General features: G+C 41.3%; 1 protein-coding gene across 1 annotated transcript; it reads right to left on the bottom strand.

The window, feature by feature from the left end:
• Positions 1-1208: 1208 nt before the first annotated feature.
• Positions 1209-23762, bottom strand: ptar1 (protein prenyltransferase alpha subunit repeat containing 1). Its single transcript, XM_088336250.1, has 7 exons — positions 23600-23762; positions 19520-19689; positions 17506-17572; positions 13411-13515; positions 11848-12085; positions 10087-10442; positions 1209-6830 (listed from the first exon to the last, which is right to left on the bottom strand). The coding sequence occupies exons 1-7, from the start codon at positions 23683-23685 to the stop codon at positions 6476-6478; spliced, it is 1377 nt and encodes a 458-aa protein (XP_088192376.1). The 5' UTR covers positions 23686-23762; the 3' UTR covers positions 1209-6475.
• Between the last annotated feature and the right edge of the window lie 690 nt (positions 23763-24452).

Below are 24452 nucleotides of genomic sequence, written 5' to 3'. Positions count from 1 at the left end.
AAACTACGGTGACTCAAAGTGACCAAAAAGCACCTTTACTTCTCTTTTATTTTGCCCTGCCTTTCACTAGATTTTTGGGGTACCTGTAGCAGCAAGATTGAATACATTGTCAGCTCCCTCTTGGGGAACCTTATGTAAAATATAAATCATTCGACCTTCAAAAGTGAAAACAATGCACGTTTATATGTTAGTTCATGCATTTTTGCTCATTAATTAAATCAATAGTTTTCCCAGCATATTCATGCCATGCAGGCTCTTATTTTGGTGTTCCCAACATTCCAGTTCATAGAAGAATTCCTGTAACTCCTCATTTTTCATGATTCCCTCTTCCAACTCCAAACTATTCAGCTTATTCTTGTCTTCAGGTTTGCATTTTTAACACTCTGATTTATGGATAACCTAAGAGTTTAAAAAAAAAGAAAATTTGTGATAACAAATTGGTTAATAAACTCCTTTCAAAAAAATCATGGTACATTCATCTATATACTGGAGCCCATCCCAGTTATCTTGAAGCATTGGGCAGGGGACAGGCTGAACTGGTTGCCAGCCCATCGCAGGGTACAGGAGACAACCATTCACATGCTCACTCATAAATAGAGACCATTTTTTGAGTCACCAATCAAACTGCCCAAGTCACGTTTATTTGTGAGGCCCTCAATCACAGGGTGTCTCAAAGGGTTGCACAGACTATTGCAAACTACGAGCTGATTTAAAACCTACATGAGGGCAAGGAAACAGTCAAAAACCTTAGCATGGGGAAAATAAAGAAACCTTAAGAGACCACACATGAGGTAATCCCCCTTCCAGGATGATTAGCCTGGAATGTGAATAAAAACTGGACTGCCTCCACACAGGGATGCCGGTAGCTGGAATTGAACCCTGGAAAGGTTGCTCTAAATTCATTTCATTAAAGAACAAAAAGTGAAACTGACCTGCAGAAGACTCCTTTCCTTTGTTAGAATATATTGCTGGTCTTCACAAATAGAGAGCCACTTCTCTACATACAGGAATTCCACACAAACAACGTAAGATTGAATACTTACTGTGAATTCTGGACTACAAGCTGCTACTTTTGTGCTAGATTTGAAAAACTGGCTTTAAATATGATATGGCTTATTCTTTTTTTGCGGTAACGTCTTGAAACCTTCCTGACACACTTGTAGAGAAGAAATTAGCCAATATTATTCATACAGAACAGGAACAAAACAGGAGGTGTAACAGTACTTTATTTAATATTTACAACGTACTCACAATATTTCAACTTTTCACCCACAAATCAATTCCTCCATTTATACGTCTAAATTGAACAGCAGTAGAAGTTATCCATTAAAAATGCTACACTTGTCTGTATCATTAGCGTCAATGTCAGGTCACTCGAGTTTCCCCAAAAATCCAAGGAACTGTAAAAGCAAATGCCATTTGGGCCATTACCACAACAACCCCTAATGGCAGCTCAAAAAGATGACTTGAATGTCTGTGTTGCAATGTGGCTCTATTCACCACATTATGGTTGCCCAACCGCTGTCTACAAAAGAAGGGCTCACATTTTATGCAATGCAGCCCTTAATTGCGTTTTCTTTCGTAAAGTAGGAATATGTGCTCCTCTTTGTAATCACAACCTATAATGGTCACGTGATCCAAAAACAAAAAGCAGAACTGAAAAATGACGCAGTTGAAAACGGCATCATGTGTGAAGGGGGCACGCCAAATCCCAGACTTGGTTGGTTTCATGGCTGTTGAACCCTTCGTTTAAATCCAGTGTGCCTCGTAGAAAAAAATGAGTTTCAATCTTAAATTTGAACATATGGCTTTTAATCAGTTGCGCTCTGTAGTCTTGAATTAACATCACATGGCCCCCTCGGATGGGTCTGGCCTTGATGCGGCGAGGGGGCTTGCGTGTTCCAGTGACCCTGGAGAGCGATACCGTCGGGAGCTTGCTCCTGGTAGGGTCACCCATGGCGGGCCGGTCTCCGGGGTAGGTTCCAGACAAACAAAGACCCCAGCGTGTCGGTACGCTGTGAGGTGGCAGCCCCACCAACCGACTATCCTGCGGAGGGCTAACAACTCACCCAGGAGAAACACACTTTGTTACGAAACTGACCAGAGAAAGAAGCCGGACTGACCAACACGGTAACGGAACCCAGCCTGCCCCCGACCAACGAGTACGGATCGATCTTCGTCATAAGACCCGTGTCGCCACCTGGAATGTCCAGACACTCCTTTGCCCCGGAGCTGCCACCCTGCTGTCCCGAGAGCTCTGTCGCTATAACATCACCATGGCAGGGCTCTGTGAAGTACGATGGCAAGGCAATGGTGAAACAACAGCTGGCAACCATTGCTACATCTGGAGTGGCCCCGAGAGTCGGACCGGCCTTTACGGTGTGGCTCTTGCCATTCCAAAAGCCCTCCGGAGGTCCCTCATCAGCTGGACACCAATAAGCGACAGACTACTGTCTGCTCGATTCCTCCACCATCACGGCAAGATGACAGTGATCGTCGCCTACGCCCCCACCAATGTCGCTGATGAGGATGCGAAGGACGCGTTCTTTGACCAACTCCACCAGGCTGTCAACCAAGCCCCACCACACGACGTCACCATCATCCTCACTGATGCCAACGCCACTCTATCCAGCAATGATCGGTCCCCCGGCTCACCTGTCGGCACCACCTTCGTTGACAGCACAACAAACGACAATGGCAACCGCCTCCTCCTCCTCTGCCACCAAAACAACCTTTGTGTTGCTGACACCTGGTTTCCCCGGAAATGCATCCATCACTGGACGTGGTACAGCCCAGATGGCAGAACCAGGAAGGCATTGGACCACATCCTGATATCACGACGCTGGAAGTCGTTTGTAACCAACTGCCGGGTGTTCAGAGGAGCACAGCTTGGCAACACAGACCATCGTCTGCTGGTGGCCCAGCTCAAGCTAAAGCTCCGAGCCAACCAGCACAAGACTCTGCCTCGCCCCGACTCCTCCCGACTCAGCGACCCCAACATCGCCAGAGACTTCAGTTGCTCCATCCGCCGCTCTCTTGATACCCTGGCTCCTGACAAGCTGACAGACTGGGCGGCCTTCAAGGAAAGTGTCCTCCAGTCTGCTCACAATGTCCTCGGACGCCCGCGATCCTCCCCGAGAAAGCCCTGGATATCAGAGAGGACACTAAACATCATAGACCAGCGGCGTGAGGCCCGACTCCGAGGCGACCTCACAGAGTATCGGAGACTGAATCGCCTGCGCAATGTGGCCATTGCTGAAGATAGGGAGAGGTTTTGGCAGGCAGAAGCCCAACAGCTTGAGTCCGCGGCCAACAACAACAACATGAGCCGCGTATTCAGTCTACTACGCCAAGCCCGTAGCGGCCCACACATAAAGACAGCCCTGGTAAAGGACTCAGACGGCAACCTCATCATGACAGAAGCCAACTGCCTCGAGCGCTGGAAGGAGCACTTTAGCCTCCTCTTGCAGCACAGCACCATCCCGGCTGATCCCACCCTCCTAGGGGCTGCGAGCACAGCACCTCCTAACGACACCTGCTGCACAGACCCTGTAACACCCGAGGAAGTGAGAGCTGCTCTGAAGAAGCTGAACACCAAGAAAGCCCCCGGCATCTGTGCCATTACCGGCGAGATGCTCAAGGCCGGCGGTGATGGCATGGTGGAGTGGCTAACCCGCCTATTCAACCAGGTGTGGGAATCGGAGCAGCTGCCCACCGACTGGACCAGAGGAGTCATCTTGCCCTTCTGGAAATGCAAGGGCGACAGGCTTGTCTGTGGAAACCACAGAGGCATAACCTTACTCTCCATCCCGGGCAAGGTCTTTACCAGGATCTTGCTCAGCCGTGCCCTTCCAGCAATCAGAAGCTGCCGCCGTCCCCAGCAGGCTGGCTTTATGCCCAACCGCTCCACAACGGACCACATCTCTGCCGTCCGTTTGCTGATAGAAAAGACCCGTGAATTCCGTAAAGATCGCCATCTGTATATCGGATTCATTGATCTGAAGGCCGCCTTTGACACCGTCTGCCACTCTTCACTGTGGAACATCCTCCAAGCTCTCAGAGCACCACCAAAGATCATAGCCCTGTTCAAGCTGCTCTACAGCAACACAGAGAGCTGTGTCCGTATCAACGGCATTGACTCCGACTGGTTTGCTATCTCCAGCGGCGTTCGCCAAGGCTGTGTGGCTGCTCCCGACCTTTTTAATTGCATCATAGACCATCTGATGTTCAGGGTTAGTGAGCGCATCCCCGGAGTGTCTTTCGGCAACTACCACCTGACTGACCTGGAGTATGCTGACGACACCATCATTCTCAGCACTTCCTACAGCCAGCTGAGAGACGCTCTGGGCATTTACAGCGAAGAGGCAGCGCGGCTTGGCCTGCAAGTGAGTTGGACGAAAACCAAGTTCATGTATGTCGGTGATGGACCAGATCCACCTCCCATCCAAATTGGTGGCGACATCGTAGAGCCTGTCAAGAGCTTTGTATATCTGGGGTCCATGGTGACAGACAATGGGGACCTAAAACCAGAGATTCTCCGCAGAAGAGCCCTGGCAGCATCTGCTCTGCAGTCTCTCTGGAAACCACTCTGGCGGCACCAGACCATCGCACGCAAGACGAAGCTCCGCATTTACAACCTCGCCGTACTCCCTATCCTGCTTTATGGCTCAGAAACATGGCCCCTGAACGACACCCTGGCCACAAGAATCGATGGTTTTGATAGCAGGGCTCTCAGAACCATCGAGAACATCAGGTGGCCCCAGCGAGTCTCCAATAAAGAGCTCAGAGCCCGCACGTGCCAGCCCCAAGCATCTTCCTTGGTCGCACAACGCCGCACCCGCTGGTTTGGCCATGTCTTTCGTCTACCACCAGACCATCCGACACGAGCCATTCTCCAGTTTGACCCAAAGGCCGCAGGCTGGAGACGACCACGAGGGAAACCCCACATTTGATGGCTCGACGTCGTTGCGGGCGACCTCCAACAACACGGAGTTGCCGTAGAGGATGCAGAACAGCTGGCACAAGACCGCCAGCATTGGAAAAACCTGGTTCATCTGGTCGGCTCAACGCACAGGGACGGGACCCCCCGACCTTCGCTGGAGCAATAAGTAAGTAAGTAAGTAAGTAAGTAAGTAAGTAAGGTAGAGTGTTGTAGATCAAATAAGCCCAGCACAAAATTGACTTCCAAGTAACTTATGAAACGACTGCATCCCCTTTTGGACAGTTCCCGAACGTACCAATTCACCATGTACCATAATGAAATCTGATAACATGAAGTTTTAAATGTAATTAAAACATCCAAGGCTATGTATCGATAAAATAATGTTCACACCGTACCTAATTATTTCAATTGGAGGGACATTCTCAAGTACAGAACATTACGCAAATATCTCACTTTTTCGGCTCTCTAACGAGTTTAGCAACTTCAATGACCTGATACTGCGAGTATCAGATATCTAAGACCACGCCCATACAGGCATGATCTGGTCAAGTGTCCCGGGTCTATATAAAAGTGGAACTGATCGATAGACTATTGTTCCTCCTGGCTCTTGACGACTGCCCCGCATGGCAGGTGCTTGATGTGGCCACGCAGGCCTGCCCTGCGACCTTGAGTTCAGCATGTGGGCCACACGATGCGACCAACGGGAGCACGAGACCAAAATCTCTCACAACAACAAGAGGACAGTTTCAAATTTAACACCATATTTGCTGGTTCTTGGTAATGAGCGTTTTTTTCTGTACAGGGGAATCTCCCTAAATCGACGAGCATTAAAGCGGGACACTTTCTTTTTGTGCTCGTAACTTTCAGCAGCAGAAAAGTCCCATAATCTCCGCCCCCCCTCCTTTTTTTCCTATCATTATTTCTTTGTGTTAATAAATTGTGTGTTATTTCCATTTGCCTGGTTCATTGATTCTATCTTCTTGGGATTTGAATTCATATTAGAACTCAAAAAACTCAAGTACCGATAATAACAATTTAATTGTTATCAGTGTAGGAATTCTAACATCCTTCAGAGAAAAAAAGATTTATGGTGGCGCACAAGCAACACAGAGACAAAATTGGTTTACTGACTTCAGTAAAGAATAATTAGTTTCAATCCTAACGATTTTCAAAATTAAAGCTAGAAAAATCCCTACAGAATTAAATGTCAAAGCACATGTTGTGATCAAACATTACTATAGTAATAATAAGAGACTAGTGTGTGCAGAGTGGATTAACAGTCCAGAAATAAAACTGAATAACAGTAATAGTACAGAAAGTGTTTGGATCAAGACATAAGGGAAGAGTGTGTGCTTAAAATGAATAAGACATGGAATGCTAACCAAAACAACAAGCCTCTTAATGGTAACGAGAGACAACTAATATACATTGTAACTATGCCTAGTGTCTTCTTCTGAGTAGCAAAACAGCATTAAGTTAAAAGTACTTAACAGTAGACAAATGTAAGGTTAAATGTTAAAATTCAAACTATTATCAGAGCACTTTACCGATTACAGAGTCCAACCACTTTTTGTATGCTTGGCCAAAGTGTCTCTGCAAAGGGTCACATTTTCCGTCAAGAATAGCCCTCAGAAACACGCCCTCTGAAAACACACTGGGTGGGTTTGATGGATGCAAACCCCTTCTAAGACGTTTTGTGTCGTGAGGTTGGGGCAAGGATATGCCGTCTACCTCCATTGAGCCAGCATCCCAATCGCCGCAGTCTTGAGTACCCGGCTTCGGTTGAACTGTGACGTCATTGTTCCGAAGGACCGTGTCCCCGTTGCTGTTGAAGTGATCCAGCTGGTGTTCCCACCTCCACTGGTGCCACAAGTAGAACACATGTCGTCTAGAAGAGTAAACATTCATTGTTAAAGGAATCTGTTGCCGTGATTGCAGCCCATTTGTGATTTGCGTGCAACTACATGTATTTCTTAGATGCGCTTGAATAAACATTATGGTTTTCATCTCTTTCCGGGTTTGGGTCGTCGTTTAGAAAGCGGGCCTTTTCTTACTTTCACCATTGTTATGCTCCACAAACAAATACAAATTCAAATAAACCTCCAGGGAAGAGCATGACGTCTCAAGTATCCCACCCCTCCAACCCCCTTGTCCTCAAACCCAATGTGTTCTGCCCCGAACAGCTCTGATAAAAGTAAGACGAAAGCAGATAGACACATTTTAAAGTAAAGCGGTTGGGCACTATTAACACATACTTAATATAGAGAAAATATTTAACTTTCAACTTTTTGAAGACACCCCACATCTAAAGAGATTTCCGTAAATAATCGCAAAGTAGGGGTGTTGGATAATGATAATTTTAGTATCGATCCGATCCAAGTAAATGGACCGTAGTATCGATCGCTACCGATCCGTTACTTGGTTCTTGGATATGTTATGATCATTAAATAATTAAACCCTTCCGCCTTGAGTTAGTCGTTTATAAAAACAATCAGCGGTGGGCCGTGAGAGCTTGCAATGCCTTCTCTGCTGGCCCAAAAAATATCGGAATTATATTTTGTTCATCAATACATATTAAATAATTCAAAATTGTTTGTTAGCTTACTTTTATTGCTTCTTCCTGGTTGTGCTGCTTCCAGATCTCTACTTTCATATTCAAGCATCCAACCAATCACATTCCCACTATTAATTGTTGCTAGGCTCAGAAATCTGCCTGGATGCCTTCGGGATTAGATTTGCAGCCTCTGGCCGAGAAAAACAGTCTTAGAGCAATTGGTGTAGCCGGTCAGATTTGAAGTTGGCGTCTGAATGGAAGCTAGCGGGCGCTGAGCAACATCACCAGTTTCACTAAGTCAGGGGGTCAGTAATCGACCAAAGTGTTAGAACCAACAGTCTGTAAAGATGGAAATAATACGGCTGTGTTGTATTAACAGCAAAGGTTGGAAGACTCCAAAGCGAGCAAGCAGGAAAAGGTTTTGTCACCACTTTCAGCCAAGATGTAAGATTCTATGCCTGAACCCTAATTCCAACCTGATCTGAATTTCGGCCAGCAGGAGCTAATATGAATCGTGATTGGGTCTGACCGAGCTTCTGTCTCACTGCATTTTTACTATTTTTTAATAATGCACCCATCATAGTTCTTGTGTATACACTGACTTTTTAACTCAAATTTTGTTACAAAAGACAGGCACAGCGGGGGCCGTAAAATAGACCCCTGCCCTTTCCCTCCTCTCTCCTGCTTTTAGAAAGGAAAGATGTTGCGTATGATTATAGAGACTAACTGTCCATGGAGACATGAACGTGCATTAATACTTGAAATTAAATATTTGATGTGTCAGTTTCCATGCTGCCAGGTAATATCCAACAGAGATTGGGTTATGCTAATATTTGTCTAAGTACTCTAGTACCTCATTCATTGTTTATTTAACGCAAGAAGTTAAGAGTTGATATGCCTTTGAGTGAGAAGCAATCGTCTTGGTTTCATGTTGTATTTTGCAATCGTGCAATCTTATTTTTTTCTTGAAAAATCAAGATCTGAAATACAGATTTTGAGACAAACCTACTGAAAATTGATGACCTTGTATTGAACACAAACACCATCGCAAATAGATGCAAGATTCCATGATAATGAAAGAAAAAAAACAGTACAATACTTTGCGGACAACCACATAAAATATCTAAAAAAAAGCCTTAGCTCTAACCGCATTGACACCATTTATAATTGTGCCAAAAATCCTGACAATTTGGAATAGGCGCATCAATATTAGGGACATGTTGGAACACGATTAGCATTCCGTGTTAGAATTTGGACTGTCTTTATTATCATTGATAACAAATTGGTGAAAATTGCTCATAGGGCATCATTAGCTCAGGAGGTAGAGCGCTTGTCTTGAAACCAAGAGGTCGTAGATTCGATTCCGTAGGTTCAACTCTGTGTTATGTGTCGAAGTGTCCTTGGCAAGACACTGAATCCCTAATGCCCCCAATAAGTAGGCTTGCATGGCTGACTCCCTATTGGTGTGTGAACGGGTAAGTGTGAAGCACATTGTAAAGCACTTTGGGAGGTCTTCATTGACTTGAGAAGTGCTATATAATATGCAGACCATGATATTAGATTCGGCAGGCTAGATATAGTTAGATAGATAGATAGATATAATTTATATAGATATTTATATGCGTGTATATACTGTGTAGTTTGTGTGTTTTTGGTATATACTCCTTTATACTTCACGATTAGATTAAATTCTGATCGTGAGGCCCATAATTTGATTTAATCTGATTCAGAGGCCTTGAATGAATTTACAATGAATCGCTAACATTGTCTCAAATTCTGTAGTAAAAAAAACTCAAAAGTACCAGTAAAATGTGATGGTCCAGATAAAATAAATGTTGGGCAGGTGGGCTTACAGGACTTTTACTTCTGCCTTCAGGACATCAGTGAAATGTGACCAAACATACATATAAACATTTTTTTAAGTTTTTCCTTTATTTAAAAAAAAAAAAAAAAAGATGTCAGTGAGGAGAAAAACAATAAAAGATTTCAATTTCTGGTTATTGTCCAAGATGTTTTTTATTCCTCTCTAGGCAGGGTGATTGCAAAAACAAATAAAAAGAAAAAATACAAATGAAAAGATCAACATTTGGAAATTTTTACCATAAATTCTGTGCTCCTGTTTGCCACATTGGAAAGGCACACACCTGTCTATAAAACACATTTCTATTCTCTAGCTTATGAATGCTTTCAGATATAGATTCATGTAGTCGGAAACTGTACTAAACACAGCTTGGATGAGAGTATATGCGGTAGGGAGACTATCAGAATATTGTGTGGGAGAACTTCAGTGCCCTCATACTCTGATGGAAACAAGGCCATCATAGCTGTATTTGATTTTACATTGTGAGTACAAATAATAACGCCAACCCTTCTTTAATGTTTTCTTGGATTCAGGTTTGTCTGTTTCATGGTAAGAAAAAGGAGGATTTACGTTTTAGATCAGGGGATAATGTAATAATTGTTTGTAGCTTGCAATAGTCTGTGGTCTGTGCAACCCTTTGAGACTCCTTGTGTTCAATAACGATACAAATAAACATGACTTGACTTAAAAATAAAGTAATGTTGAGCCATGATCATGTGAGATCCTCACCTATGACTCCACAGGGTTTCGTGTCCGGGAAACGACTGGATCAGGTCCGAGCACAATTCCATCTCTTGGTGGAAGAGCTTCAAGAGTTTTGTTAATTCCATCTCTTTCCCGTCTTTTTCTCTTGTCTCTAATCCTGACTGCTCCCCGTTGGTCAGGAAATTGATTGAAGGTAACTGGCAGTTTTTAGTCGCAGGCCTGGACTGATGGTGGGGTGAGCCATTTTTGCTTGGAGCTAGTGTCAAAGAAAATTCTTCAATTAGCTTCTTGAGCAGGAATTGACGGTAGTGAAAGCCACTATGATCTGATACATGCGTTGACACCCATTGACACGTTGTGGACAGTTCATCATGGAAAATCTTGAAAAGAAAAAAAAAATTATAGAATTAGGGAGGGCAGATACCAAGGAATATTAAGAATGTTACGTAAGCAGTTTGGAGCAATAATCAACAGTACAATAAGAATACGGAATAGGATTGTTAGAAAATACTATTTGGAAAGGGAGGCAAGAATTCTGATTTGGTTTGCCTTTGACGCCAGGTTTATTCCTAGGCAACATGACAGAGGATTCCGACAATGGGTGTGCAAATACAAGACAGTGATAGGCAAAATTAGTTGAAAAGGCGACCTACAAAATTTTATGGAATTAACTTAAATTCGGGTTACACATAAGCAGTTAAAGGATGAATTTGATCAAGAATAAACGCTGATTGGACAGAAGGTCATTAACATTTCTAAGAAAGTCCTATGAAGGGAAAACCTTGCAACCTATGCAATCACAGTTGACTGCAAGTGCCATCTGCTTTTCAACAGGACCCGCTAATTTTATGAGCCCTTGTTGTCATTCGGTGACGTCACAGCTCTACAGGATATGATCAACTTTGAGACTACATTTCTCGAATTCCGCGTCACGTGGAATCCTTTGCAACATATCTGCATGATTGTGGAGAGAAACATAACATGTTCTGTGTCGAATGGGAACAAATTTGGTCTTTTATAATCCCTTTAAAAAAGTTGAAGGATATGGGATTCCTAAAATATTGAAGGTGCTCTATTTGGAGAATCTAAGCAGGAGAAATAGGATGAGTACCTGGTAAAAGTTCTTCTGACATCAGGCAAAAAAGTAATAAGACTATATTATAAACTAAAGCTCCCTACTGTGGAGCAACGGGTGTTGACAGTTGAGAAATAATTTGCAAAAGGAGAGGACGATATTTCGAATAATACTACAGAAGACCCAATTTGAGGACACTTGGTAAAAAGGAGTGGCCTACAGAAAAACGGAGGACACCACTTCCAATCAATCCAGACTGGACTTTGAAAATGACTTGGTCATGATGGATGTTCCCCGACACTGCACGGTTTTCACTTTTGGTATGTTTTAGTCAGATGTGTGTTAAAACAAAACAAAAAGGACAATAAAAAACGAATTTCGCTCCGCTCCAATAAAACAAAAACACGGGCTTTATACAACCTCAATGAACATTTACGTTTGCAACAGCTGTAAGTAGTTTATAATAGTTAATTATGATAGAGGTACAAAAATCATAACAATAATAACTGTATGAAGCTGGGTTGGGGTTCACTGCCAGTGCAATTCAGTTCCAATATCAACTTATTGCTAACTTTGCACGTTTTTTTTCACGCTCAAAACAATGCTACGTGGTGAAACTTGTTCTAACATTGATACAAAACAAAATTTTGCACCACATAGTTCCCGAAATTCTCTGCATTTTTTCGGAATTCCAAGACAACTATACATACCTGAATATTGCCTTTTGTTAAGTGTTGCAAGACCCAGATGCGGTGTGACCATGCATTGTAGTTGCTTGGATAACTACATGCAGCATGAGTGCAGACGTTCAGCTCTTTGTGAAGCACTTCAGCAAGATGGTTACTTGATCGATGACTCCTTTCAACATCTGCCTGACCTGCTTTCTCCTGCTTTCCAATGCTATCCCAAGAAGAGAGCCTTTTCAGCATGTGCTGAAGCACCCATCGTCTGCAACGAGGCATCAGTAACTGATCATTTCCATATTCACTCAACCATTTGCGATTAAGTTGATTATAAAATTAACTGGAAGGCACCTTTTTGATCAAGATGATTTGAAAACAGTGGTAATAGTGATCAAATTAGTAATGCAGCGATAATAAAATAATTCAATGAGTTGCAAGTTGTATGCTGGTGTCCAGTTAAAAATTCAGCATATATGGACGAAATCAACGTCGATTTCTCAACTTCCAAGAAAATTAGGCCCAATGCGGTCCCAGATCCCCCTGACTCTTTGCAGCAGGGGTGGGGATGGTTGATTGGGGATTGTCACTTCATGCTAATTCAAGTGAGAACACCAAAATCAGTGCCTGTGGGCCACATGCAAACTTTTAAATCCAGCCAACCAAATAGTACAAGTATAATAATAAAATGTATAATGGTGCAACTAATACAAAATTTTGTATTTTTTTCATTCGAGTACACCCCCGGAAAGTGGCACTAAAATATGTTGGGAATTTAATTGGATAACCAATGTGTCAATTATTATTTGATTTGGTTACTACTGGCTGAAGATATTCAGAACTACAGAAGGCGATCTGTAAATTATCAAACAGTACCGTATTGGCTAATGCGGGCAGTGGATTGTGAAGAAAGCCTGCTGTTGGGGGAAAATGGTGTTGATCAAGGCTGACTACCATATTGAATAATGTTCTGACTCTGTTTCTTTTTAAAGGGGAGTTTTGGAGGTAAACGAACGGATGACTACAAGAACATCTACCGATGCAGAAATGCTTTTAGGCGGATCGTGTCGGCATTATTGTGCGTTTTGGAGGAAATATTTTACACAGTTGGATTCACTGGAAGTTCCTGGATGGAATAACTCAATTTTTGCAGAATATCAAATCCTCAGCTGACTTCCTTAGGGAATTTTAGGTGAGATATAATGGCTGTGTAATTTTCACGTATCATGTTTCAGAATGATAGTGATGTTTCTGTGACAAGTACATCATATATTGAATCCCTAGAGTTTAAGCTTTCAAGTGATATTTGGCATGACATATTTCAGTGACTGGTGAGATCATACAGATATGCATTTGGTTATCGACAGTTCAGCAGCCCAATATGATGAATATCACCTTCTGGTCAAGGGACTTTTGGTAGGTTTTAAAAATATTGTCATACATTAAGGCGATCCGCTGTGCGAGAAAGGTTGAGGACCATTAAGGATGTAAAAGCAACAAATGTATCCAACTGTGTGCTGTAGCTTGATTGGCTCTGCATTAAATGGGAGTTATGTATTATGGAGCAGTAATGTAACAGATAGAAAATCATACCGATGTATCCACGTCTCTGGGCTCTTTGGGAACTTGGTGAGTGCCAACTTCCCAAGGTAAAGGTCTTTTTCTGCTTTAAGAACTCCACATTGAATCAACTCCTTCCTGTAAAGAGTCCAACACGATATACCTACATAAGATGCAGAATATATTTCACAACTTCACACTCCTAGAATAAGTGTGTTGGACATTCTGACTATTGCGTGTCGAGTGCATAAGTCACATGGATGGCTATCACATTTTCATTTCGTCACCTGGAAAAACAATATTCAGTGCAATGTAAAAACCAGCCCCATTCAGTTTCACTAGTATTTAGCACATATTTGACACACCATGTCTTGTTCAAGCTTGATATGCTGCCAAATGACAATAAACATATGCTGTACACATACAAATTTAAGTGTTCAACATTGCCTCACTCACAGGGACCTTTTATTAAGTGCTGCCCTGTGGAAAGCCTAAATATCTACACAGAACCCCGCAAATGACCAAGCTTCTAGCCCTAGCTCTAAGGAAGAGTCCAGTCACCTCGCGGAGTAAACTTTTTCCGACCGCCTGTATCCAGGATTTTGTGTTTTCGGTTACGACACGCAGCTCGTGGCCAAAAGAGAGGTAGAAGTGTACATCAACTGGATGCAACTCAGAAGCTCTGGCTTTGGCCAAGCCCTTACTTTTATGCACGCTAGCAGATGCTACACAATTTTAATTGTCGATCTCTCGTTACCTCCTACTTCCCTCACTCAGGAACAAGACGCCGAGGTATTTGAACTCCTCCGCTTGGGAGTAGTATCTCAACCCTGACACAACCATGAGTCCCTTTTCAACCGAATAACAAAGGTCTCAGGTTTGCAGGTGCTAAACTTCATACCAGCCGCTTTACACTCAGCAGTCAGAGTTGAAAATCACCGCTTCTGAAAGCCAACAGCACCATATCATCTGTGAAAAGTAGAAGTACGGTGCTGAAGCCACCAGTTAAAAACATCTGCAGAGAAATTCTGTCCATAAACATGACAGATAGGGTCAAAGATAAAGGACAGCCTTGGCGGAGTCTAACCTTCACTGAAAATGAATCAGACTTACTGACAGTACTGTGGACTAAACTCTGGCACCCTCGTCATACGGGGACCAAAAACCCTGGATAAGACTGTCCAGGTACCAATACTACCGAAGCACCCCCAACTGGAATCCCCAAGGAGCATTGTTGAATACATTCTCTATGCATTCTGTATTTGCTGCCTTTATGGTTAACCATTAATCAACCAGAAACACATGTCAACAGGATGGGCAAACTCCCATGCAGAGGGTGTTGAGCTTGTCCACTGTACCACCACCAAGTTGAAAACCACACTGGTGCTCCTTAATTCCGAGATTTGATTTCCTGACAGACTTTTCTTTTGAATACGTGTGTGTGTAGCTATGTACCAGAAGAGCTGACGAGTGTGATCCTTCTATAGTTGGAACCCACCCTCTGATCCCCCTTCTGGAAAAGGGAAACCACAACCTCAGTCTGCCAATCAAGCGGTACTGTCCGCAATGTCACCGCATTTTTTTGCAGAGGTGTCTCAACCATGACAGCCTTTCAACACCAAAACACTTTAAAAATTCCAAGCCGTGCCCAAGGCCTTGCCACTGATGAGTTTTTGTGACCACCTCTGTGACTTCAACACCAGAGACAAAAAAGCCCATGGAGTCCCCAGACTTTAGTTTTTCCAAAGTAATATGTGTCCGTTGAAATGGAGGATGTATTTTACCCCTCGAGTCATGAATCAGGGTCAGAAGCGCAGCATCGACACTGTATAGTGTGACTGATGCATTTGTTTCCTGACGACTAATGTACCAGAATTTCCTCAAAGTTGTGCAGAAATCGCCTTCCAAACTCCTCCCATACCTCAGTTTTTGCCTCAGTGACCACAGAAGCCACATTCTGCCGGACAGGTGGCTAACAATCACAACAGTTTGTCTGCAAATTTCTGCTATCATACGCACACTTGTCACCAAGTAAAATTTTCAAAAAATAAACTGTTTTAAACGATGAACCACTTTGTTTAATGGAATGCAATTATAAAATATTTCATTGAAATTGTCATTGAAAGGAGGAACAAAATGTAAGAAGCTGCAAGACACAGGGATGGGGTAGTGTAGGAGACAGTCACTGCTGTGAACTAAAGAATAAGAGATAGTGGATGTAACGCGCACTAAACTTTCGGTGAGTTTCTGCCTTTTACAGGGATCAGAATGGAGATTTTCATTTTCAGCTGAAATAGCCAGGGTCCAGGGGCCGCAGGCCCCGGCCAGGTCCAGGGCGGAGCCCGGTAGGGGGCTCAGGAGGGCGAAGCCCTCCTGAAGCCAACAGCATTTATCTTATTTGCTATGTGAAAATTGCACTAGAATGAATTAAATCCAACAAAACAGAAACCATGTATTTTTTTCAGTTTTAAGATGTTTAAAACAATTGGGGGATTACAATGTTACAACCATCACCATTGTTGTTGTGTTTTGATGATGAAGATGGACCTTGTATTTAGCTACTAATCAACAATATATATGAAAATATATACATTAATAACCATTCACCAAAAAAAATAATAATAATTATTGTTTAAATTGTCGAGAAAAATTGTTCAAACCTCACATTGTTTATTTGCTGTTAATAGTGTCAATAAAAATGTTTAAACCAAAAAAAAATTCATCATTAATTTGAAAATAGAATGCACAAACTGAACATGCTTAAAGAAAATACATGTCATAAATTTTGTTTATCCTGTTCTAAATATTGTATAAACACAAAAGATAAAATCATTTCATAAATAAATAGATTTATAAATACCTCAGATTGGGATTTTCTGTCATACAGGGGAACCAGTGGTTGACTGCTGCTAGTATTTGAAGTGGAAGGATTTGGAATGGCCAATAATGTTGAACCGGTGGTGTTACTGTTAGTTTCACTGCCGATTTTAAATGCGGATCCGAGTGCATAATTTGATCGCCGGCAAGCTATTTTTGCTTTGTGCTTGTTCATTTTAGCATGATCGATCAGTGCCACACAACCTCGCGTACCATAATTGATCAGATCGACACAGTATAGACACTTTGCTTTCCCTGGAACATCACACTTTGCGATGAACTGGCTCAAAGTTTCTGTAACTTCCTGATCTTTGCGCCGATTTAAACGTTTACTGTGACAGTCTTCTCCAGCCATGACCACTTAAATGTATTCTTGATTCCTTTATCAATCTCGGAGACAAAAGCCTTGTCTTCTTTTCTTAGTATTTTCATACTTACTTTTTCAAACACTCATTTCACCGTTTGAAAAGACCGGAAGAAGCGCCATGTTTGAGAAAGCCAATGCTCTGAACAAAAGCTCCGCTGATTGGTTATCAGCGAACCTATCGACCAATGGTAGGAGTCGATTTTTCTCGCGATCTCTAACTGCTAACTTGGGGTGATGAAACAGTCAAGTATCATACCTCACCCCCCCCCCAAAATATTTTCTCATCGAATTTAGACGATTTACGGGAATGACCTTTAGGGTTCAAAAACAGCAGAAATCCGCGAATCCGCGGAAAATTCTGATCCCTGCTTTTAGCCAAGTGTGTTGAACATGTTTTATTGGGTTGACCTTGGCAAAACTATATGAGTTAATACTGTACTTCCACAGAACCACTGTGACTAATGCTGCATTCCAGAAAAGTGGGGAGTGGGATTTATGGCACTCGTCGCAGGTACCAACCTCAAAGTGTTCCAAGAAAAGTGGGAAGTCTGAGTTTTCCAACCTATGACCAGGAAAATATCATTGGAATGGCGCCCAAGGTAGGATGTCCCATTTGCAAAGTTGAAGAACAGATATGTACCCCGACATTGCAACTAGTACCTCCCACTTTTCTGGAATGCGGTATTAGTCCAGTGCTGCGCAACCAACTAAAAAAAACCTGCACCAGGGCTACTAACAAAAAATAGAGAAAGCCTTGCGTAGATTGTGTTTTCTGTTTCAGAACATTACTAACGACAATGCATTAATCACAGTTTCATGTGCTCCTGTAAAGAAACAAAGTAGCATTGAGGATTTAAGTGGCCATCAAAAATATGTGTCTATACCTGACATTCCATGCAGTGGTGAAGTCCGGATTAATCAGCAAGATAGTTGATGTGATATCCACTAAAGCTGAGGAGGAAACATATAATGATTTAAGGCAAATGTATTCTGTTATAGTGATCACCAGTAATCTTTCACAATGTGTATTAGGCCACGACACACTGTAATATATGCATTTATTTATAATATCCATTTTTTAAAACATAATTACCTTGCATTGTCTTACCTTTTCAGAGCAGTAAACTACACATTGCCAGCATTTTCAATCAACAGAATTTGATTGTAATTAGGTAGCACCTTTCTTACCATAAATTGCAAACTCTAAGTGCTGTATTAATCCCCCCCTTTTTGGTTCCACATTCAATACCTTATTCATATATACAAACAAAAAAGAGCTAAGATAGATACGGTTGCCCTGTAACAACTGCCGACCGATTTTATGTACCGTATTTTCCGCACTATAAGGCGCACCTAAAAGTCTTATTTTTTTCAAAAGCTGACCATGCGCCTTATAACACAGTGCGCCTTATATATGGCTCGATATTAAATTCGCATGGTCTCGCAACTACGAGAAACAGCCGCCGACTCCATTTTTCGCGCTGTGCATACTGGGAAATATTAAACGATTGGTAGTTGCCGGGGCTCGTGTTGTATTTGTTTACTAAGTGGCAAAATGGCTACCCCATTAAACTGCTTAATTCATATTCAACAAATACAGTATTTGTCTGAATCCAGGGTTATGACTGGTGAAGATGTAAAGCACAATTTACCTTAAACAAACGCAGAATTATTCAGAATGTCACGTTTGAGAGAGAGAGAGAGAGAGCGAGAGAGAGAGAGAGAGAGCGAGATTCTCTTTCATACGTGCATTTGTATAAGAAAATGGCTCCTGTTAAGAGACACGCGTACAACGCCGAGTTTAAACTCAAAGCGATCAGTCACGCAGCACAACACAGCAATAGAGCGGCAGCGAGAGAGTTAAACTTAAATGAATCGATGGTACGGAAGTGGAGAAAGGATGAAGATAAGCTCCGCCAAGTAAGGAAAACTCAACAAAGTTTCCGTGGCAATAAAGCAAGATGGCCAGAGTTAGAGGAGACACTTGAACAGTGGGTTGTTCAACAAAGAGCGGCAAGCAGAAGTGTCAGTACGATAACTATACGTATGAAGGCAACAGCGCTGGCACAAAAACACCGGACGTGTTGGATGGCCCATTCACTGAGATATGGTCAATTCGAACACAGCAGAAGAAGAATTCGAGGGATTCGTCGATGAGGAGCTTATAGAGTGATCTTTGTTTTTCTTTTGTGTGTTTACGTTTTACATTTTACAGTTATTATGTTATTGCTTTGCACTCGTTGTTTTTGCACATTACGAGTGTCACTTTATTGCGATTGCACTAACGTTTCATTTAAAATAACAGTATCAGACGTTTTTTTCTTTGCGTGTTGACTAAATGGACAAAAAATAAAATGATATGTCAATGTTGTTCAAAGATGTGTCACGAAAATGCTTTACCTCAGAGAAAATAATAAAACGGCTGTTTATTTATTTTGGGAGTGAATGGAGTTGTGGAAAGCTTGTTTGTTAATAAAGTTTGACCTTTTTGAATATTTTGTTGACATTCCCTTGAGCGTGGCAACATCTAGAGGTTGCATAAAGTAACTACATTCTCTACTGTAGTCAAGTCGTCACATTTATTTACCGTAAATAGCCCTTAATCCCAAAAATGTCTCGAAGGACTGCACAGGATTACAATTACAAAATTGCACAATTACCTGATCTTAAACCAGCATGCACTTATAGCGCCTTATAATGGGGTGCGTCTTATGTATGGCATAAGTTTTAAAATATATCATTCATTGAAGGTGCGCCTTATAACATGGTGCGCCATATAGTGCGGAAAATACGGTATCTCAAGAAACGTTTTAAACAATTCAGAAAATATTATAAGCTGGATCTTCACATAACGTGATAAAACACGGGTGTATCTCGCTGTTGACTCAGGTCAATTACCTTCCTTATCCAGCCAATGTTTCCTCTGACGGTAGAGTAGCAACTTGTTGTGTACATAGGGTAGTAGAAACTTGATACACCAACTCTCAACTCCCAGCTTGTTGTCCACTACAACAATGGGACAGCGGTTGTAACGTCCCTCTGGACATGGAATAACACCAATCTCATCACTGGGGAAGGAGACAATGGGTTTAGGGCATAATAAGAGCACAACTAAACAAGTATTAAAAAATAAATACACTTCTTTACACCATTTAAAAAGAGACAACCTAAACATGTGACTAATGTGTTTGTAATGCTGATTTTCCACAATACCGGTTTGGCAGTGCCCTTTAAAGAACCCGAATGTTTACCCTTTTTAGAACTGTCTCAAACCTGGTTTTAAAATGGCCACTCTCTGACACATGGACCGGACAATCCTAAAATTGTCTTATGTGGGTGTTGCATGTAGGGCAGGCGTGTCCAATCTTTTGTTTCCGTTTACCTTTTTTTAGTCAGCATAATTCGTCTGGCAGAGCCTCTTTGTATTATATTCTTTGAAAACAGCCACAGTCCTTTGGCAAGTTACGCGGATGCAGTTGTTCTGGATTTCAGTGAAAATGCAAATTTTTCAATTGTCCTGAAAGCGGCGGCCGTCACAGTTAACTTTACTTTTTTTTTTTTTTTTAATTTTGCCTTGTCGGAAATAGGGTGGTGTAATATTCTCACAGAAAACCAATGGCGAGGTGGCCAAAGACTTACTGTCATCATATGGTGAAATGGATATCATTCCTTTTTTTTTCATTTTATACTGCGGTCAACTTTACATATTAATTATATGATAGTGGCTGTGGGGTAGGAAAAAATTGATCGGGGCCTTAACTGGCCCCTGGGCCGGACTTTGGACATGACCGATTTAGGGTCATTCCATAGAAAATGACCTGATAGATTACACTAAGCCCATTTTGATTTACATTAAACTTAGTGTATGTGTTGATAGGGATTGCACAACACAAACTCTAAAATATAAATAAATTTGAAATAGTTAAGCTAATTTCTGATTATTAATTGAATTTGAATTCTAACGTGAACCAAGTTCTGATAATTAGAATATGTCCAAAAATATTAAAATAATAAAGGTAATAAGGAAATAAGGGAGATTCTGTTTCTGCCCCAATACTTTGGCACACATGCCTGCCTATGTAGACCTTTATAAACGGACAGCTTCTAATTCAAATGCATCGTTGCAATTAAACTTCTACGGCAGGATATTTTAATGAGTACACATGGCTTGAAAATAGAATTATACACATGCAAAAGTCATCTATAGTGTTCCAATTCTGAAGAGCAAGGAGTTGAGTCTAGTCCGCACATAGCTGACATAGCGCTAAGAGAATAAATGGTTTAGTCCAGTGTATATAAAGAGCATACTCCCCACAACTGTTTACACTCAAGGTGTCACACCAACAGTCCCCGTTTAGCTGTATGTCGCTAAGGAATCCTTTATATGGAAGCTAGTTTAACAATTTAGGTTCACTGTTGAGGGGGGACATGGCCAAGGATCGAACCGATAACACCCAAGGCTCGAGGCGGCCGCACGATCCTAAAGCCACCTATCTGGTACAATTGTGGCATTTTATGCCGTGGGTAAAAAACTGAAATAAACCAGGAGAAATCTACCAATACATGTGAGGCTAGTTTAGCAAGTTAACCAAAGTTTGCATGTGTAGTTTGGAGCAACACCATCAAAGGATTAATTTATCCGGGATGGCAAAACCACGCACACACAGTAATGCCCTGAAGCAATCTGACCATTTGGATCGGTATACATGACAGAGTATTCCAAAAACGATAGGACATAAACCATTTCTATCAGGCTACTTGAGGCCTGACCAAGATGATAAACTGAACCTTTACATGGCTTTATATAACTGGAATATCGGGAATTGTTCAATTATGAACTGACTGTTCCCTGCATGCAAAAATGCACAGTTTTATGTCAAATGCTTCAAAAATATAAACCATATAACAAAACTTCTTTGGGACGCATTCAGTTGTCAGTGCATACATTTTGTTTTTTTCAACACTATTGAGCAGTAATGACAAGGGAGGTTCATGCACTATAAACAGGGATAAATTCTGCTAGTCACCATCAGAAAGGTCTATGGGTCAAAAAATGGACTACAATCATAAACTTGTTGTTGAAATCTCATCCTTAACTTATGTTTTCTCCATATTTTAAACATGTTTTGATTGTTTCATATTGTGTACGTCGTATAACATTTTGGTAAGGGAAATCTTTTTTTTTTAATCCGATGCGGGGATTATAATTCATGCGTTAGTTGCCTTCCGTCTTGATTACTGTGATGTGCTACTCTCCAGTCTCCCAAAGTCTAAAATCAAGAGCCTGCAGCTGGTACAAAATGCTGCAGCGAGGCTTTTATATTAAGACAAGAAAGCGTTTTTCAAGTCAATTAAGTCGTCCCAAAGCTCTTTACAATGTGCTTCACACTTTTCCCTTTTATAAACTAACTAACCGATAGCAGCATCAGCCATGCAAGACTGAGGGCATTAGGGATTCAGTGTCTTGCCCAAGGACACTTCGACATATGAACACGGAGCCGGGAATCGAACCTGCGACTTCTTGATCTACCTCCTGAGCTAATGATCAAATTTTAGCTAACCTGCATTGGCTCCCTGTTATCTTAAAATGTGATTTTAAGGTTCTGCTGGTATTATACAAAATCATGCATGGACTTCCTCCCTAATATCTTATTTAATTTCCCCATATTTTCCGGTCCGGAGCCTTTGCTTTGAAAATGCTGGTCTACTCATGATCCCATTTCATGTTGACAATATCTGTGTATTCTTTGTCATTGCAACATCTGTTGCAGCCTGGTCATCCTGGAATGGGGATTACCTCATGTGCGGTCCATTCTCAGGGTTTCTTAATTTTCCTTATGTTGATGGTTTTGCGTTTTTCCTTCCCTTTATGTAGGTTTTAGATCATGAGATGGTGTAATAATAGTCTGTGGTTTGCAATAATCGATAATCTGTGGTCTGTGCTGCCCTTTGAGGCTATGCAAATAAACATGACTTTAATCGTTTTTTGTTGAACCGATCTCGACTTTCTTATCACTTGTTACTGGTACCAGACGAAAACATAATTGAAGATTACCAACACACAGTCTTGATGTGTCGCGGTATGTTTGTAAGGTTTTGTTATCGCTTAGTAAGGGGAATTGCAAAACGTAGAACAATTAACTGAGGTTGGAAGCTATGCATTCTGAATACAAATGCAAGCATTGATTGTCTATATCGAGAATGGTATTCTGATCATTGTGTGTATTTCTTTTTTTTTTTTTTTTTAACTTGTACATTGTGGTTGTTTATTACATTTGAAAATTTAAACATGGTTTGAACAAATTTATTGACACTAATATGATTTTTTTTTGGTTTGAACAAATTTATTGACACTAAAAACAGAAAACAATCATGACAATCTCAACAGCAATTAAGCACATTCACAATATTATATTCCAATATTACGTTTTTAACAGCAAACACAAAGTGAGGTTTGAACAAACCTTCTCGAAAATCAAACATATTCACAATTTCATTATATAACATCTTTGTAATATGATTTACAAAACATGCCTAATTTAGTTTAATTACGAAAGTAAAGAAGCAACACTCGCCATACAGTCATGTTTATATTCGAAATGTCATTACAAAATGCTTGAAGTTAGATGACGTGTTGCCTCGTTTACGTGTTGGCCACACAAAAGTCAAAGCTCTTCTTGATTTTAATGAAAATGTAGCCGCAGTGTGAAACTTTAACTGACAGACTGCAACTATATATATGGAAAAATGCAGTGACTTCATAATCACGCCACTGGAATGCTACTTTTAACTTGTAAAACTTTATACGACATGAAAAGAGCAAAAAAGGGGAAAACAAAACTAAACTTTGCTTAAAGCGCTCACGCTTCCAGTTTATAGTCCAGGCCGATTGAAAAAGCTAGTTAACAGCGACAACATAATCGCATGAGACCAAGGGACGCAGTTTACTAAATCAATGTAATATATAGACTGGCTTACATGTTAGGGTTGCTCTTGATTGCATTGGTGATATCTTTAACTACTCTCTGTAGCAAGACTTCCACTTCTGACAGCGATTCCGCCATTTTAGGTCATCAAATCACCAACATGGACCAAGAGCTTCCGGGTCAAGTGACAGTTAGGTTTCTTACGTGCGTCATCGTCGCGTCATCAAACCAGAAGCCGCCTTTTTGTGTTTGTTTTTCGTTTGTTTGTTTGTTTGTTTGTTTTAAATAAAACATAGGAAGGGCCATGTTTGCTTGTTTTGAATGCAAAATAGGATGGGCCAGTAGTGTGCCTTCAAGGCCTGTAAGCCCTTCTCAGCTGGCCTAAAAAAATTCTGAATCATGTGATTATAATTATATTTTTCGTCCATTAATACTTATTAAATCATTCAAAATCGTCCGTTAGCTTCCTGTCATTGCTCCTCCCTTTTTTTCACTGCTTTAAAATGTGTACTTTCATATCTAGGCATTTAACTAATCGTATTTCCGCCATAAATTGTTGCCAGATTAAGCTTTGCAGGCCCAGAGGAAAATCATCAGTGTCGATAAAGCTATTAGTTTAGCCCAGGGGTCGGCAAACTTGGAGCTTTTCCAAAAATCTTTAGAATTGGAAAAGATGGGAGCAGTATACATACATACATATCTATATATATGCACTATATATACTGAGGAATTTTGCTTTGATGCTATAATTTTTAAACACTGTAAAAATTTGTTGGATTAATATTAAATTTCAACTAAGGGTGTAACTATAAAAAAGAGGGAAAATCAGCTGGTATGAGTGTACAAGAGGGAAGTGAAGGGTTTTACTGCCTTCCACACTGGTATTGGGTTGTAAAAAGACGTGA

This window comes from Urocampus carinirostris, chromosome 5 (assembly GCF_059441175.1).
Source record: "Urocampus carinirostris isolate Australia breed hairy pipefish chromosome 5, RoL_Ucar_1.0, whole genome shotgun sequence".
In the NCBI taxonomy this organism is placed as follows: domain Eukaryota; kingdom Metazoa; phylum Chordata; class Actinopteri; order Syngnathiformes; family Syngnathidae; genus Urocampus; species Urocampus carinirostris.
Note: the sequence above shows the minus strand (reverse complement) of the source record. Positions and strands in the feature narration are given on the sequence as shown.

Excerpts from the sequence above, each read along its gene's own strand:
- ptar1 (XM_088336250.1), bottom strand. The coding sequence starts at position 23,685 with ATGGCGGAATCGCTGTCAGAAGTGGAAGTCTTGCTACAGAGAGTAGTT. Across the intron at positions 17,573-19,519 it reads ACATTGGCTGGATAAGGAAG|CTTTAGTGGATATCACATCA; the intron begins GTAATTGACCTG and ends TTTCCTCCTCAG. Across the intron at positions 6,831-10,086 it reads GAAACCCTGTGGAGTCATAG|ACGACATGTGTTCTACTTGT; the intron begins GTGAGGATCTCA and ends TTACTCTTCTAG.